We start from the raw sequence: 13022 nt of genomic DNA, 5'->3' as shown, positions 1-13022 counted from the left end.
TTCATCTGTAGTCTAGTCTTCAGATGCATCTTCTAATAAGGACACTGCCCTCAGGTAAACTGTGGAGAACTCTGCATAGTTCCCTGGTGCCTCAAAGTCCTGGGCAGGGCATTTAACTGGCCGAGCCTTGGTTCCCAGCCCTGCTGCTGGGGGCAGGCAGGAGAAAGTGCTGACCCTCTGATTTCCAGGGTAAGGTGGGGGCCGGCCCTGCCTCCTTTCAAGACTTACACCATCAAGGATTCCACCTCTTTCTCCCTCTCTCAGCCCCCTCTCCTGTTTCCTTCCTACCTCACCATGACTCCTAATCTTCCTTGCTTGCTCTTCCTCTTCTCCTCAACTTGGTCTTTTCTAAGTCACTTTTCTATTCCACCTACCACATCTCCTTGATGAGCTCTTCCAGTCTTACGCCTTTTAGTGCGACCAGTGTATTACTGGCTCCCAAATTTATATCCCTGGCCCACACCACAGAACTCTATACAGGGAAAGCAACAGACACTGAGATGCCTAGTAGATGCTAAACCTAACATATTCAAAACTGTGCTTCTGATATTTCCACCAAAATGTGCGATATCCACAATATTCCCCAGTTCTGCTAATGGCAACTTAATTCCTCCAGGGGCTCAGATCAGGAATCTTGCAGCCATTCTTAACTTTTCTCTCTTGCCTCCTCAGAAAATCCCACTTACTCCACTTCTCACCATATTCTCTACCAGCATAATGTTGACCCAAGCCAGTTAGGGGTTTATTACTACTTACACTAATTTTCTCACTTGAAAAGCATTAACTCTCACCTACTGACAGTTCTCCTGTCACAACTCTTGCACCCTGCAGTTTATTCTTTTTTTTTAATTTTTATTTATTTATGATAGTCACACACACAGAGAGAGAGAGAGAGAGAGAGAGAGAGGCAGAGACATAGGCAGAGGGAGAAGCAGGCTCCATGCACCGGGAGCCCGACGTGGGATTCGATCCAGGGTCTCCAGGATCGCGCCCTGGGCCAAAGGCAGGCGCCAAACCGCTGCGCCACCCAGGGATCCCCCCTGCAGTTTATTCTCAACAGAGCAGACACAGTGATCATAATAAAATAAAAGTCAAAAAAAAACAAAACAGTCAAGTAGTACAAGTTCTCACTCCATCCTCATCTTTGCAATGGCCCAAAATGCTGTTCTGCTCTGGCTCCCCCATTTCCTCTCTAACCTCCTCTCCTGCTAGTGTCCTCCCAGCTTACTCTACTCTAGCCACACTGGTCTCCACACTATTCCTTGAACATGTCAGACGCATACTCATTTCAGGCTTTTGCACTGGGTTTTCCTACTAACTGAAATGTTTTTCCTAAACATATCCATTTATTGATCAGGGCCCCAGCAAAAGCGGATGCTACATTCAAACTGAGTAACTAAGGAGAGTATAATAAAAGAATAAAAGAGAGTATAATAAAAGTATAATAAAAGAATTTGTGAAAGTGGGACAGTGTTTAAGAAAACCAACAAAGATAGTGCAAGTATCCTGGGCTAGTAACAACAGAAAGCTATTCCCACCCCTCTCCCTGAAGGGGCCTAGTGGAAGCAGAAGGGGAGAGAAAGCAAACAGAGAGAGTGAGAGTACTTAGAAAGCTTCCTAAAAGGAGCTGTGACCTTTTGTGCAGGAACACAGCAAATCTACAGTGGCGACGTGGCAACGTAGAAGAGGGGAGATTAAACATGAAACAAAAAATTGACAGAACTAAAAGTAGAACTATGTAAATCCATCATCATACTTGAGTATTTTACTATATCTCAGTAACTGATGGAAGAATGAGAAAAAGAAATAGAAAGATACAAAAGTAAGAATAATGATTTCTCAGCCTTTGGCTAAGATTAATTAGAAAACAGAATAAGGGATCCCTGGGTGGCACAGTGGTTTAGCGCCTGCCTTTGGCCCAGGGCGCGATCCTGGAGACCCAGGATTGAATCCCACGTCGGGCTCCCTGCATGGAGCCTGCTTCTCCCTCTGCCTGTGTCTCTGCCTCTCTCTCTCTCTCTCTCTGTGACTATCATGAATAAATAAATAAAATCTTAAAAAAAAAATTCTCATGATTTTAAAAAAAGAAAACAGAATAAGGGGGCAGCCTGGGTAGCTCAGCAGTTGGAGACCCGGGATCGAGTCCCACGTCGGGCTCCCTGCATGGAGCCTGCTTCTCCCTCTGCCTGTGTCTCTGCCTTTCTCTCTGTGTGTCTCTCATGAATAAATAAATAAAATCTTAAAAAAAGAAAACAGAATAAGGAAGATCTGAAAACACTATTAAACACTCAATATAAATGACCTTTACTCAACACTACACCCAATGAGGACAGAATGCATTTTTTTTTAAATACACATGAAACATTCACCAACTAGATCTTAGGCTGGACCACAAAGCAAATCTTTAAAAATGTCAAAGGACTGAAATCATACAAAGTATGTTTTCTGATCAAAATGGAATTAACTGGAAATCAATAACAAAAAGATAACTGGAAAGTCTTTAAACATTTGCAAATCAAGCAAAAGGCATCTAAAAAATCTAAAGAAGCAATCACGATGGAAATCAGATTTGTTAAGAAATAAGGTAGTGATCAATTAGTCATATCTGCTGTAGGCAAAGAGGAAAATGACATTTGCCTTTCCAGCCTCAATGTTGGTATTCTTGGCCACCTTTTGTTACCATGCTATGCTTTTCCTGAATCACCTAATCTATGCCAATAGCCCAACTTTGACCTCTGTACAACTAAAGTCTTAAATGTCTCCTTTGGTTCAGATCTCTCTCCTGAGTTCCATACCGATCAGTAGGCTACTGGACACATTACTTACATATTACCTCAACTTTAGCATGAGAAAAACAGAACTCTAGATTTTCTGTTGTGTGTTCTCCAACCAGCCTCAACCAACTCTACCTCTTTTATTCCCATCTCAGTGACTGATGCTTTATTCCATGGCCTGAAAGGCCTATCCCTCTTTCACACCCCTTTTCCTTCAGACAACTACTCTTCAAATATCCTTATCTCCTCACTGAACTTACCCTATCTTTTCCTTCTGCACACTCTCCACCTCCATCAAGAGTCCCACTCCTGTCTTTCTGCTAGCATAGTACCTGGTTCATGTTTCTCACACTGTATTAGAATTATCAACTATTGTTCTTCTACAATAATTGTCTGTAGAGTGCATATTTTCTAAGGGTACAGAGCATGGCAGTCTTAAGGAGATCAGTTTTTCAGATCCTCACTTCCATGTGTTCTTCCCTAACACTGAACTGAGAATGGGCCCTACAGGTTCTCCATTCCCACAGGCCTTTTCAGGAGCCTCCCATCTATCTTACCATGGTGGACGGTGCATTGCTCCAGTGGGCTAAACAAATGAGGCATAGAACATTATGGTTTGGGAAAAGTCTCTTTTTAAAGACTATTCAAATCAACACACACCTGCCTAGGAATACTTTTCCATGTCTTATATATTCCTACTGAAAGTGAAGAACAGCTTTAGAAATGACTGGACTATCTTGGCCTGTGTCAAATAGAGTACATTGCAGAGCAGAGACGTGAGAGTTAATATTGTCAAATAATCCAAGCTGGGAGAGCTCTGAGTACAAAGCAAAGAAAGCTTCAAAAACTGGCTCTTCACATATTAAAGGTAAGGTGTTTTTTCAGCTTTTCTCAATACTTCTCTTGAGAACATACTGTTCACACACACACACATACACACACAAAGGCACCTCTGAACATCTGAAGCAGTACATATGATTGATGCTGATCCATTTTAATGTAACTGAAATAGTTTTCAATACTACCAAAATTTTCACAGTACACTAGATAAAAACCACAGAAAGAGCTTTTAAATGTTTCTTTCAGGTTGGATGTTTATCTTCCAAAAAGGCAGTTAAAAATTTATTCTCAAATGTTACCATGAAATATTCATTACAACTATACTCATTCCTCATCTTACAAAACGGTTCTTTTTTCTTACTATGAAAATGTTCTGTACTAGCTTCTGAACCAGTGAGTTTTCATTTCACTAAGTACAATGTCATAAGTTTGATCAGGAGTCTAAACAAACTGATGAATTTATTTCTGATGTTTATACATGACTTTAATTGTTCTCTAAAGCCCACATACAAAGTTCATTACACATTTAACAGATAATATCATGCCTTCTACCATAGTCCTCATTACACAAATAACTTATTTTAACTGCTGTTACATTATTTATTATAAATTATTAAAGAACAAAATTGCATTACCATATATCATGAAACAGGTAATTTAAATATGTAACCACTAGACTCCTTTATTCTTATCTTTAATGTATTTAGTAATCAAGCCTATAAAATGTGGCCCGTAATTCATCTTTCAGTGGCTTTTTTTTTTAATTTTTTTTAATTTTTATTTATTTATGATAGAGAGAGAGAGAGAGAGGCAGAGACACAGGCAGAGGGAGAAGCAGGCTCCATGTACCAGGAGCCCGACGTGGGATTCGAACCCAGGTCTCCAGGATCGCGCCCTGGGCCAAAGGCAGGCGCCAAACCGCTGCGCCACCCAGGGATCCCCTTTCAGTGGCTTTTAAAACATTCTCTAAAATATATATTAACATTCATTCGAATTGAAAGGAAAAATACTTTTTTTCTGTCATAAAGTCTAATTTAGCTGATTGAATTGATAGTTACAGATTACTTTAATTATGAAAACTAAAATTTAAAAAAAAAACAACTAAAATTTGATGAAAAATTAAACAGGTGATAAAAGCATTTTCTCAAAAAAAATACTGTATTGGCAAAGGTACGCTGAATGAAGGGTTTTAATTTTATCAACTCTTTCTGATTAGACTAAACAAGCAGCCTCTTTGTGCGGAAATAACCATAGCCATTTGATAAATTTTGGTAAAGGCGTTCTACTGATCCTCCCAGAAACCGAGGCAGGAGTGATTCTAGTGGCTAGGTCAGTGACTCTACTTACAAGTCAAGTGGCATCCAATTCTTTGCTATGAACAAAACTGAAAAGGCTATAATTAAGTTGTCAAATAAAATAACATTTTTGAAAATCAACATTTTGATTTGGCTCAGACCTAAAAAGTCTAAAAAGAACTAAGTGATATTGGTATATCAAAATTATTTACATGCAGTAATAATAATATTCAGTTAGGGACTATTAATTAGACTAATTAATATTTAACTGGGGGAAAGCACCACTCATGTTATTAATAGGTCTGTTTCCACAAAATTTTAGGTTTTTTAGAAATTTGAAACATATTTATATTCTTTTGAACTGTGCTTTAATTGTAATGATATGTTTGAACATTAGATATTTTTGTTGCAGAAAAATATGATAAAGACAAAACATTTCAAGAAAAAATATTAAGATAAAATTATGAGTAAGTGTAATTGAAATACAAATTCAAGGAGATAAAAAATGCAAACTTTCTGATTTTTTCTCTTTTTATCTATTTTTCAAAACAGAGCTAGTAGCTAACAAATTACTAGGATATTCTGATTCCAATTAAAAGATATACTTTGACTTGTTAACAATCTTTGTTTTAAATGTCAATATTTACAACATACTGCAAAACACCATACTCTGCAACTATCTATCCTTGTCAGGAAAATTTCTAGATATCAACTTCAAAATATACAAAGGGATACATGTTTGCTAAGTCCTTTTAGGAGATAAGTGAGAAAAATGTTTGAAGAGCACTGTTCGGTCTAAAAATTCTGTGGGCAGGGCCTAGGTTTTAATGATCTTTGTACTCACAGTGCAAAAAGTAATATAGTAAACCAAGTAGGTATTCCATAAATGTTTGATAAATGAATAAATGAAAGATTATATCTTTTAATTAAATCCTGTTTTCTTAATTGGGTACTGTTTTAAGCCCTGTTTCACTGATTTTCTGCATTCTTTGGTAACAATCTCTCTTCTAAAATGCTCACAAAGATCATTCATTTAAATGAAGTAGTGAGTATTAATCCATAGGGGAATGGAGATACTGATCATAACACAATAGGTAACATAACTTTGGCAGAAGAAAGTAACGTATACCTTTCCTCAAATATACTATTTTGGTTAAGTGCAATAATTTTTTTTAAAGATTTTAGTTAATAATATAAGATATTCATTATGGAAACTGTTAGAATAACTAGAAGGAATTAACCAGTAGAGACTTATAGAATATGCTGCTTAACATTTAATTACATTATTACAAATAATGCAAAAAAACAAGCACGCATAACTCAGATTAACCTAAGTCTCTGTATAGCACAAACTATCACACAGATACTGCTACCAATAAACTGATAGATACTCTATTCAGGCATGGAAAGTTGGACTTGAAAATGAAAAGCCCTGAAAAGAATCCAAAAGATAAAATCTTCCAAATAAAGTTAAATTTAAGGCTCATTTAGAGTAATAAGGCTTGCTTTTTTCACTTGCAATGCTCCTAATTTAAAGGAATTTCCCAAAGATTCGTAGGAAAATAATTTCTATATTCAAACAATAATTAATAGTATCTTTTAAATAATACTTATTCTTGTACAAACCCCTTTGGATATTATGTACGTGATGTTTAGCAGACAGCTATTTTGTTTTACCTGCTCAATATTATTTTCCCGTTGGACAAAAGAATTCCTCACTTTAGTGGGGAAGCTCATCCCATTTGGTTCAGGTAGAGTACCACTCATCCCACCTTTTACCCCTGCACCAAAATCTCCAGAAGTAAGTATCCTGCCCAACCCTTGACAGAACATTCCACCATCTGGCCACAATGATTGGTTTAGAGATGGGCACATGACCCAAGGTTGGACAATAATTGTTCTCACAAGGATTTTTGTCAGAGCTCACAGGAAAAGATATTCTCTCTTCTTCTAACAGTGTGAAATGTAAGGACAATCAAAACCTAGGGCTGTCAGTATGGCTCTCATTGCTACCATTTGAAGAAATCCTGGCAGATGTTGAGACCAATACAGCAAAAAGTAAATCCAACAAATGGAGAGTGGAAAGTGGGGGAACAGTGGGGAAAGGCAGAGAGAACCCAATCCCTAAGGATGTTTGAACATCCCACATCTAGCCTGCAACCACTGGACCTCTCAACTATGTGAACCATATTTTTCTATGCACATTTTCCCCTGAGGGAAGGGAATAACTCTTGGTTAAGAATCACTGATTTAGTGTACCTTTTTTTTTTTTTTTTCAGTACAAAACTTAGACCCAAGAGAAAACCAAATTTATTCGCAATTTCCAGATTAATCTTCATGTTCCTACCACAGGTCTTCCCAACGATTTATTAGGTTACAATTGCTGGGGGATTTTACTGCTAAATGCTTATCATAGAAGGGTCACAATGCCCTCAGAGTCAAAATAGCCTGCTCCAGGTTCAAAGTAGTTAATAATTTCCCCAAAGTTCAATACCTAGTAAACACTGAGCTAAGACTTGAACCATAGTATAGTTTTTCCCTTCACACTGCATTTCTCAGTTGAAGCAAGAGTTCTCTATTTCCCCTCACCAGAGTCATTAATTCTATTGTAGCCCAAGAATAAAATCTTAAAATCACAAAAAAAAAAATGATTTCTGGATGGATATCTATTGCACTTTTTATATATTTAAAAAATAGACAACCTGTAGCATCTGACTGGCTCAGTCAGTAGAGCATCTGACTCTTCATCTCAGGATTGTGAGTTCAAGCCCACACTGGGTGTAGAGATTACTTAGAAAAAATAAAAATAAAAATAGACAACCTGAATGTCCAAGAATGGGAAACTGGTACAATAAATTATATGGATAAATATAAGAGCTTAATATCCACCTAAAATAATCATGTATGGCAATATTTATCACTGCCAATATGCTCACAATAATGAGTGAGAATAATAAAATATACATTATCCCACTTTTAAAAAAAGAAATGTGTATTTGTACAAATATTATATGCATTTTTGAATGTCTAATAATATTAACAATAAAAAGTTGACAATTATGACTTTGCATGGGAGAATTAGTCCTTAGGGGATTTATATTTCACTTTTCTACGATGAACAAAAATTTCTTCTATGAAAAGTATTTTTAAATATTTTTCTTTTTTAAAAAAATATTTTATTTATTTATTCATGAGGCAGAAACATAGAGGGAAAAAGCAGGCTCCTCACAGGGAGCCCGATGCAAGACTGGATCCCGGGACTGACTAAGATCACACCCTAAGCCAAAGGTAGACAGACGCTCAACCCCTGAGCCACCCAGGTGTCCCTATTCAACCACATTTAAAAAGCAGAAGAAAGAAAAATTGTGCTAAAGAAATCAAAAAAGATTTAAGTGGATGAATGAGCTTCCAATTGGTGCTGTCACAAATGACCACAAACTTGGTATCTTCAAACAACATAAATTTTATCTCTTACAGTTCTGGAGGGCAGAAGTACAAAATCGGTCCCAGGAGTATAAACTCAAGGAATGGGGAGACATTCACCTCATTCATCTGTATGAGCCAGAAGTCTGATGCAAATGACTTGTCAATATTAGTCATGTATCAGTAAATCTGAAAAGCTCTGGTAATAAATCTTTATATTATGTTTTCTTTTTTTTTTAAGTTTTCATTTTTATGCACACGACTGTGTAATCTCAGAGCAATACAATATTAGTATTAACCATTTTAGCGTGTACCACTTTTTTTTTTTTTTTGCTTCATTGAATTGTTTGGTACCTCCAATTAAATGAAAGAAACATAACTTGGAACTTTCCCATCACAGAGCAGGACTTCAAGTTCTCACCTTGAAAGATGAAAGAAGGTGCTGATTCCTACCATGCCTTCATCAATTGTAGGAAATATCCTTTATTTCTGAAGAGTTTTTATTTTCATTATGAATTGTTGGTGTGTGTTATCACAAGCTTTGTATCTGTTGTTATTTCTTAATCAAAAAAAATTTTTAGGTACAGCAGACATATAATAGTATATTAGTCCAACATAAGGAGTCAACAATTATATACATTATGTAATGCTTAGCATATAAAGTACAGTTATCATGCATCACACAAAAAAATTATCATAATGTTACTGAGTATATTCTTTAACTGTATTTTTCATCCCTGTGGCTCATTTGTTATATAATAAATATTTCTTTAAACAAATTTATTTCATACACAAAGTCATAAAGATAAGACAGTGAATCCTTTTAATAACAATGTTGTTAAATGACAGCACTAAACATATTATGGTGGATTTATACAGGTACGTTTCCAAGTTTATCACTTGATCTTGCTCCATGGTATATCTAAACCTATTTAATGTCAGAATCCTACTGAACCAACCTATTTGGCTCCATCCATGAGAACACCAATAATCTTTATTGAAAACTTTTTACAGTAGCTTACAAGGATGTAAGCCTCTTTGTTCCTAAAACTAAAAGAAAATACTAACTGAAGTGTAAAGAGGCATTAAAAATTTATAAATTGTGGACACTTGAACTATCCAATAGCAAAGGATAAAAAGCAGTGGGTTTGGGGATTTTTTTTTTTTTAACATAAAAGACCCCCTCTTCCATCTGCTTACCAGGCTTTGTAAAGCTCCTATCTTGAAGACCCACAAGGCATTCCAGCCTCTTCTGCTCCTTCTCTGTATGAATTTTAGCATTATGAGTCACTGAGTGCTCATTATGTACAAAACGGTGACAGGCACCAAAAGGAATATAAAGATAAGTAAGACATACATACATTCCAGGAGACAAGAACAGTATACGATGTGAATCTATTGTTTCTGTACCTTGTAGCTCTTTTTCCAAACTGCTAGCAAGCAAGGTCAATTACACAGAGAAATGAGTTACTGACACAGACAGGTGAGTTACTGGTCACATGTGTCTATGCAGCTGGGAGCATCTCCCCAACCTAAACTGTAACTGATTACAGCATAGTGCTATTTGTGGTTTTATTTTATCTGTGTATGACCTCTGGTTCAAAATGAGACATTCCAACCTTGATGGCCAACATTCATGTCCTCGGATAGCCAAGAGCCTGCCTCCTGTTTACCTGGCTCTCAATTTTTTTTTTTAATAGAGCCCACATCTCTGGTGAGGATCCAATGGCACTGATCCAGTCCTCCTTCCTTCAACTTTGCAACAGCAAGGCAAGTAGGTGTAGCACAATTTACTCCCTGTGGTCTGATCCTGCCAAGGTCAGTGACTGAGTCTAAGAAGTTAGTTAATATGTTGTCTGTAATGTGTTCATGAGTCTCACATTTGAAGCAAACCCTGCACTTTGATTTGCTGAACATAATTTTTTAAGTTTGTATGAATCAACTTTTTTCCATATGCCTACTCAACTAGTTCTAACAATTCTAGACCTAAAGTGACTGGTTTCATTTCACCTAAAGCCAAGGAAACGGAATAACTCTTGTAGCTGAAAATGAATATACTAAGAATCATAAAGAAGTTAACTTTTATTGAACATTAATATGTGGCAGGAATTATATGAATCAAATCCTCACAACAATCCTATCAAATATACTCTCCTTACCCTCATTTTACAGTTAAGAAAACTAGGACACAAAAGTAAGCCACCCACCCTCAAGTCTCCATATCCAGACGGTGCAAAAATGGACTCCAACTCATTTGTTTAACTCCAAAGCCCAAGTTATAGATTATGCTGCACTTCTACCCTTGTCCTCTCTGCTTTCTAAGACAAAGAAGCAACAAACAAAAACCTCTATCAAACAAACACCCTAGAGTCAAAATAAGTGGTAAAGAGGCAAAACTTGAAATCACAACTCTACACAGGAAAAAGAAAAAAAAAACATTTGTTCAATGAATGAATGAATGAATGAATGAATGAATGGAATGTATGGGACCTAAACTTCACCACAAGGAAAATGATTGGGGTGGGGTTGGAAGACAAACAAGGAAACCTGCAACTTCCTAGTAAAAACCTCCATTATTCTAAGCAACAATGACACTGGCAAAATATTGCTTCCAATCACCTTGCCATTCAAGAGCCACAACACACATCCCTCTCCTTAAACAGCACAAATGCTGACTCCGACATAAAACCAAACCAAATCAAACAAAAACAAGATTCCTAAAACCAGCTCTGGTGGATGCAAACAAACCAACCAACCACACACACACACACACACACACACACACAAAAAGCAAAACAAACACCAAAAAGCTGAGCTTAGAAATCAGAGCAATGATTCTAAAGCTGTCACTAGTTAGGGGTGTGATCGCCTCCAAGACACTTTTTCTCTTCTGAGTACCTGAGTCTCAGGTACTCAACTGTGCACTCATGAGTCTTAAAATTAAGTTGTGGGGCACCTGAGTGGCTCAGCAGTTGAGCACCTGCCTGCAGCCCAGGATGTGACCCTGGAGGCCCGGGATCGAGTCCCACGTCGGGCTCCCTGCATGGAGCCTGCTTCTCCCTCTGCCTCTCTCTTTCTCTTTCTCTCTCTCTCTCTCAAATAAATAAATAAAATCTTTAAAAATAAAAAAACACATAAAACTAAGTTGTGACTTTCAGCTCTAACAAGATGTGAGCGCTGTGAGAAAGGAAAGCCCCCTGGAAAATTCAGAAAGGCTTGTGTTATACATTTAAAACACTGTAACGATGGGGCGGATCCTGGGCGAGAAGGGGTGCACCTGCCGAGCCGCCACTAGCCCCGGCGGGCAGAGGACGCAGCCCGGCCCCCAGGCCGCCGACACTCGGAGGGCAAGGTCAAGCCCGGGTCTCAACAATTCCCGAGGGCTGCGGGCTGCCTTCACCCCAAACCGGCATCGGGGGGTACGGCGGCCGCGGCGGGGGAGGGGAGCGCGCTACCCCGGGTCACCCCCGGGCTGCAGGAGGAGGCCCGGAGAGCGCAGGCGCGCGGCCCCGCGTCACACAGCACCGGCCGCGAGAGGCGGACGCGAGCCTCGGGGTCCCGGCTTCCCGCGCTTCCCGCGCTTCCCGCGCGGCGCTCCTCCCGAAGCCCAGCAGCAGGGGGAGGGGTGCGGAGGAGCGCGGGGCGTCGCGGGGTTACCTGTGTCGGCCCCCGCCCCGGCCTGCAGCAGTCGGACCTCCGCCCGCCCGGCGCCGCCGGGCCTGCCCCGCACCACCTGCCGCAGGAGCAGCCGCACGCGCCGCGCCGCCGGGCCGCCGGGGCCGCCGGGCGCGCCGAGGAGCAGGAGCCGGGACTGCATGGCCGCCGCGGGGAGGGGGGCGGGGGGCGGAGCTGCGGCGGCCGGGGAGCGGGTCCCCGGCGAGCGGCGTCCGGGACCAGGCAGCGGAGGCGGCGCGGCGAGAGGGACCGGAAGCGGCGCCGGGTCCGCCGGAAACTCCTTCCCCCGGGCGCCGCGGGCTCGGCCGTGTGGGGCCCGTGCGGGCGCAGGGACCCCGCGGAGCGCGAGCCCCGGGAGCCCGCCCCCGCCCGCGGCGCCGGGGAAGCCCGGCTGCGGAGCTCGCCTCGCGCACCTGCGAGCGCTCACCTGCCTTTGCCCGGCCGGCCTCGCTCGTCCCCTGCAGGCCCGCAAACTGGGTCCGGGTGGGGGGGACGCCTACGGGTTTTAGGAGCGCTTGCTGGTGCAGCTCCCGGGATCCTTGTACGCGGCTCCCTCTCTCCATCAGCGGCCCCGTCTTATCATTATTGTGCGCTTTCCTTGCGAGCTGCTTCACACCATACCTGTTTCCATACACTGTATTTTTTTTGCATAGTGTCTTTTTATTTTATTTTATAAATATAAATAAAAATTTATTTATTTTATAAGTAAAAATAAAAATAAATATGCTTATTTTTTATTTATTTATCCATGAGATCCAGAGAGAGAGAGAGGCAGAGACACAGGCAGAGGGGGAAGCAGGTTCTTTGCAGGAGCCTGATGTGGGACTCGATCCCGTGACCCCGGGGTCACGCCCTGAGCCCAAGGTAGGCGCTCAACCGCTGAGCCCCCCAGGCCTCCCTCCACACACTGTTTTAAAAGCCTCGTCCTTTATTTTTCTCCCCCTATCTGTTGATTACCACGTCTTGTATGCTAAATGCAGAAGTCACATCTTTAATGATACATACAAATCGCCGG

The 13022-nt window shown here is 40.4% G+C and overlaps 1 protein-coding gene across 2 annotated transcripts in view; it reads right to left on the bottom strand.

The window, feature by feature from the left end:
• Positions 1-12149, bottom strand: part of VWA8 (von Willebrand factor A domain containing 8) — a 353871-nt gene extending 341722 nt beyond the window's left edge. For both annotated transcript variants that reach the window (XR_005376290.1, XM_038569648.1), the window contains exon 1: positions 11990-12149. Coding sequence is in view for 1 of the 2 variants with exons in the window: in XM_038569648.1 (XP_038425576.1) it covers positions 11990-12149 (160 nt within the window). In the remaining variant the exon portion in view is untranslated. The remainder of the gene's footprint in view (positions 1-11989) is intronic.
• Positions 12150-13022: the final 873 nt, after the last annotated feature.

The sequence above is a fragment of the Canis lupus genome, chromosome 22, assembly GCF_011100685.1.
Source record: "Canis lupus familiaris isolate Mischka breed German Shepherd chromosome 22, alternate assembly UU_Cfam_GSD_1.0, whole genome shotgun sequence".
Lineage (NCBI taxonomy): Eukaryota > Metazoa > Chordata > Mammalia > Carnivora > Canidae > Canis > Canis lupus.
Note: the sequence above shows the minus strand (reverse complement) of the source record. Positions and strands in the feature narration are given on the sequence as shown.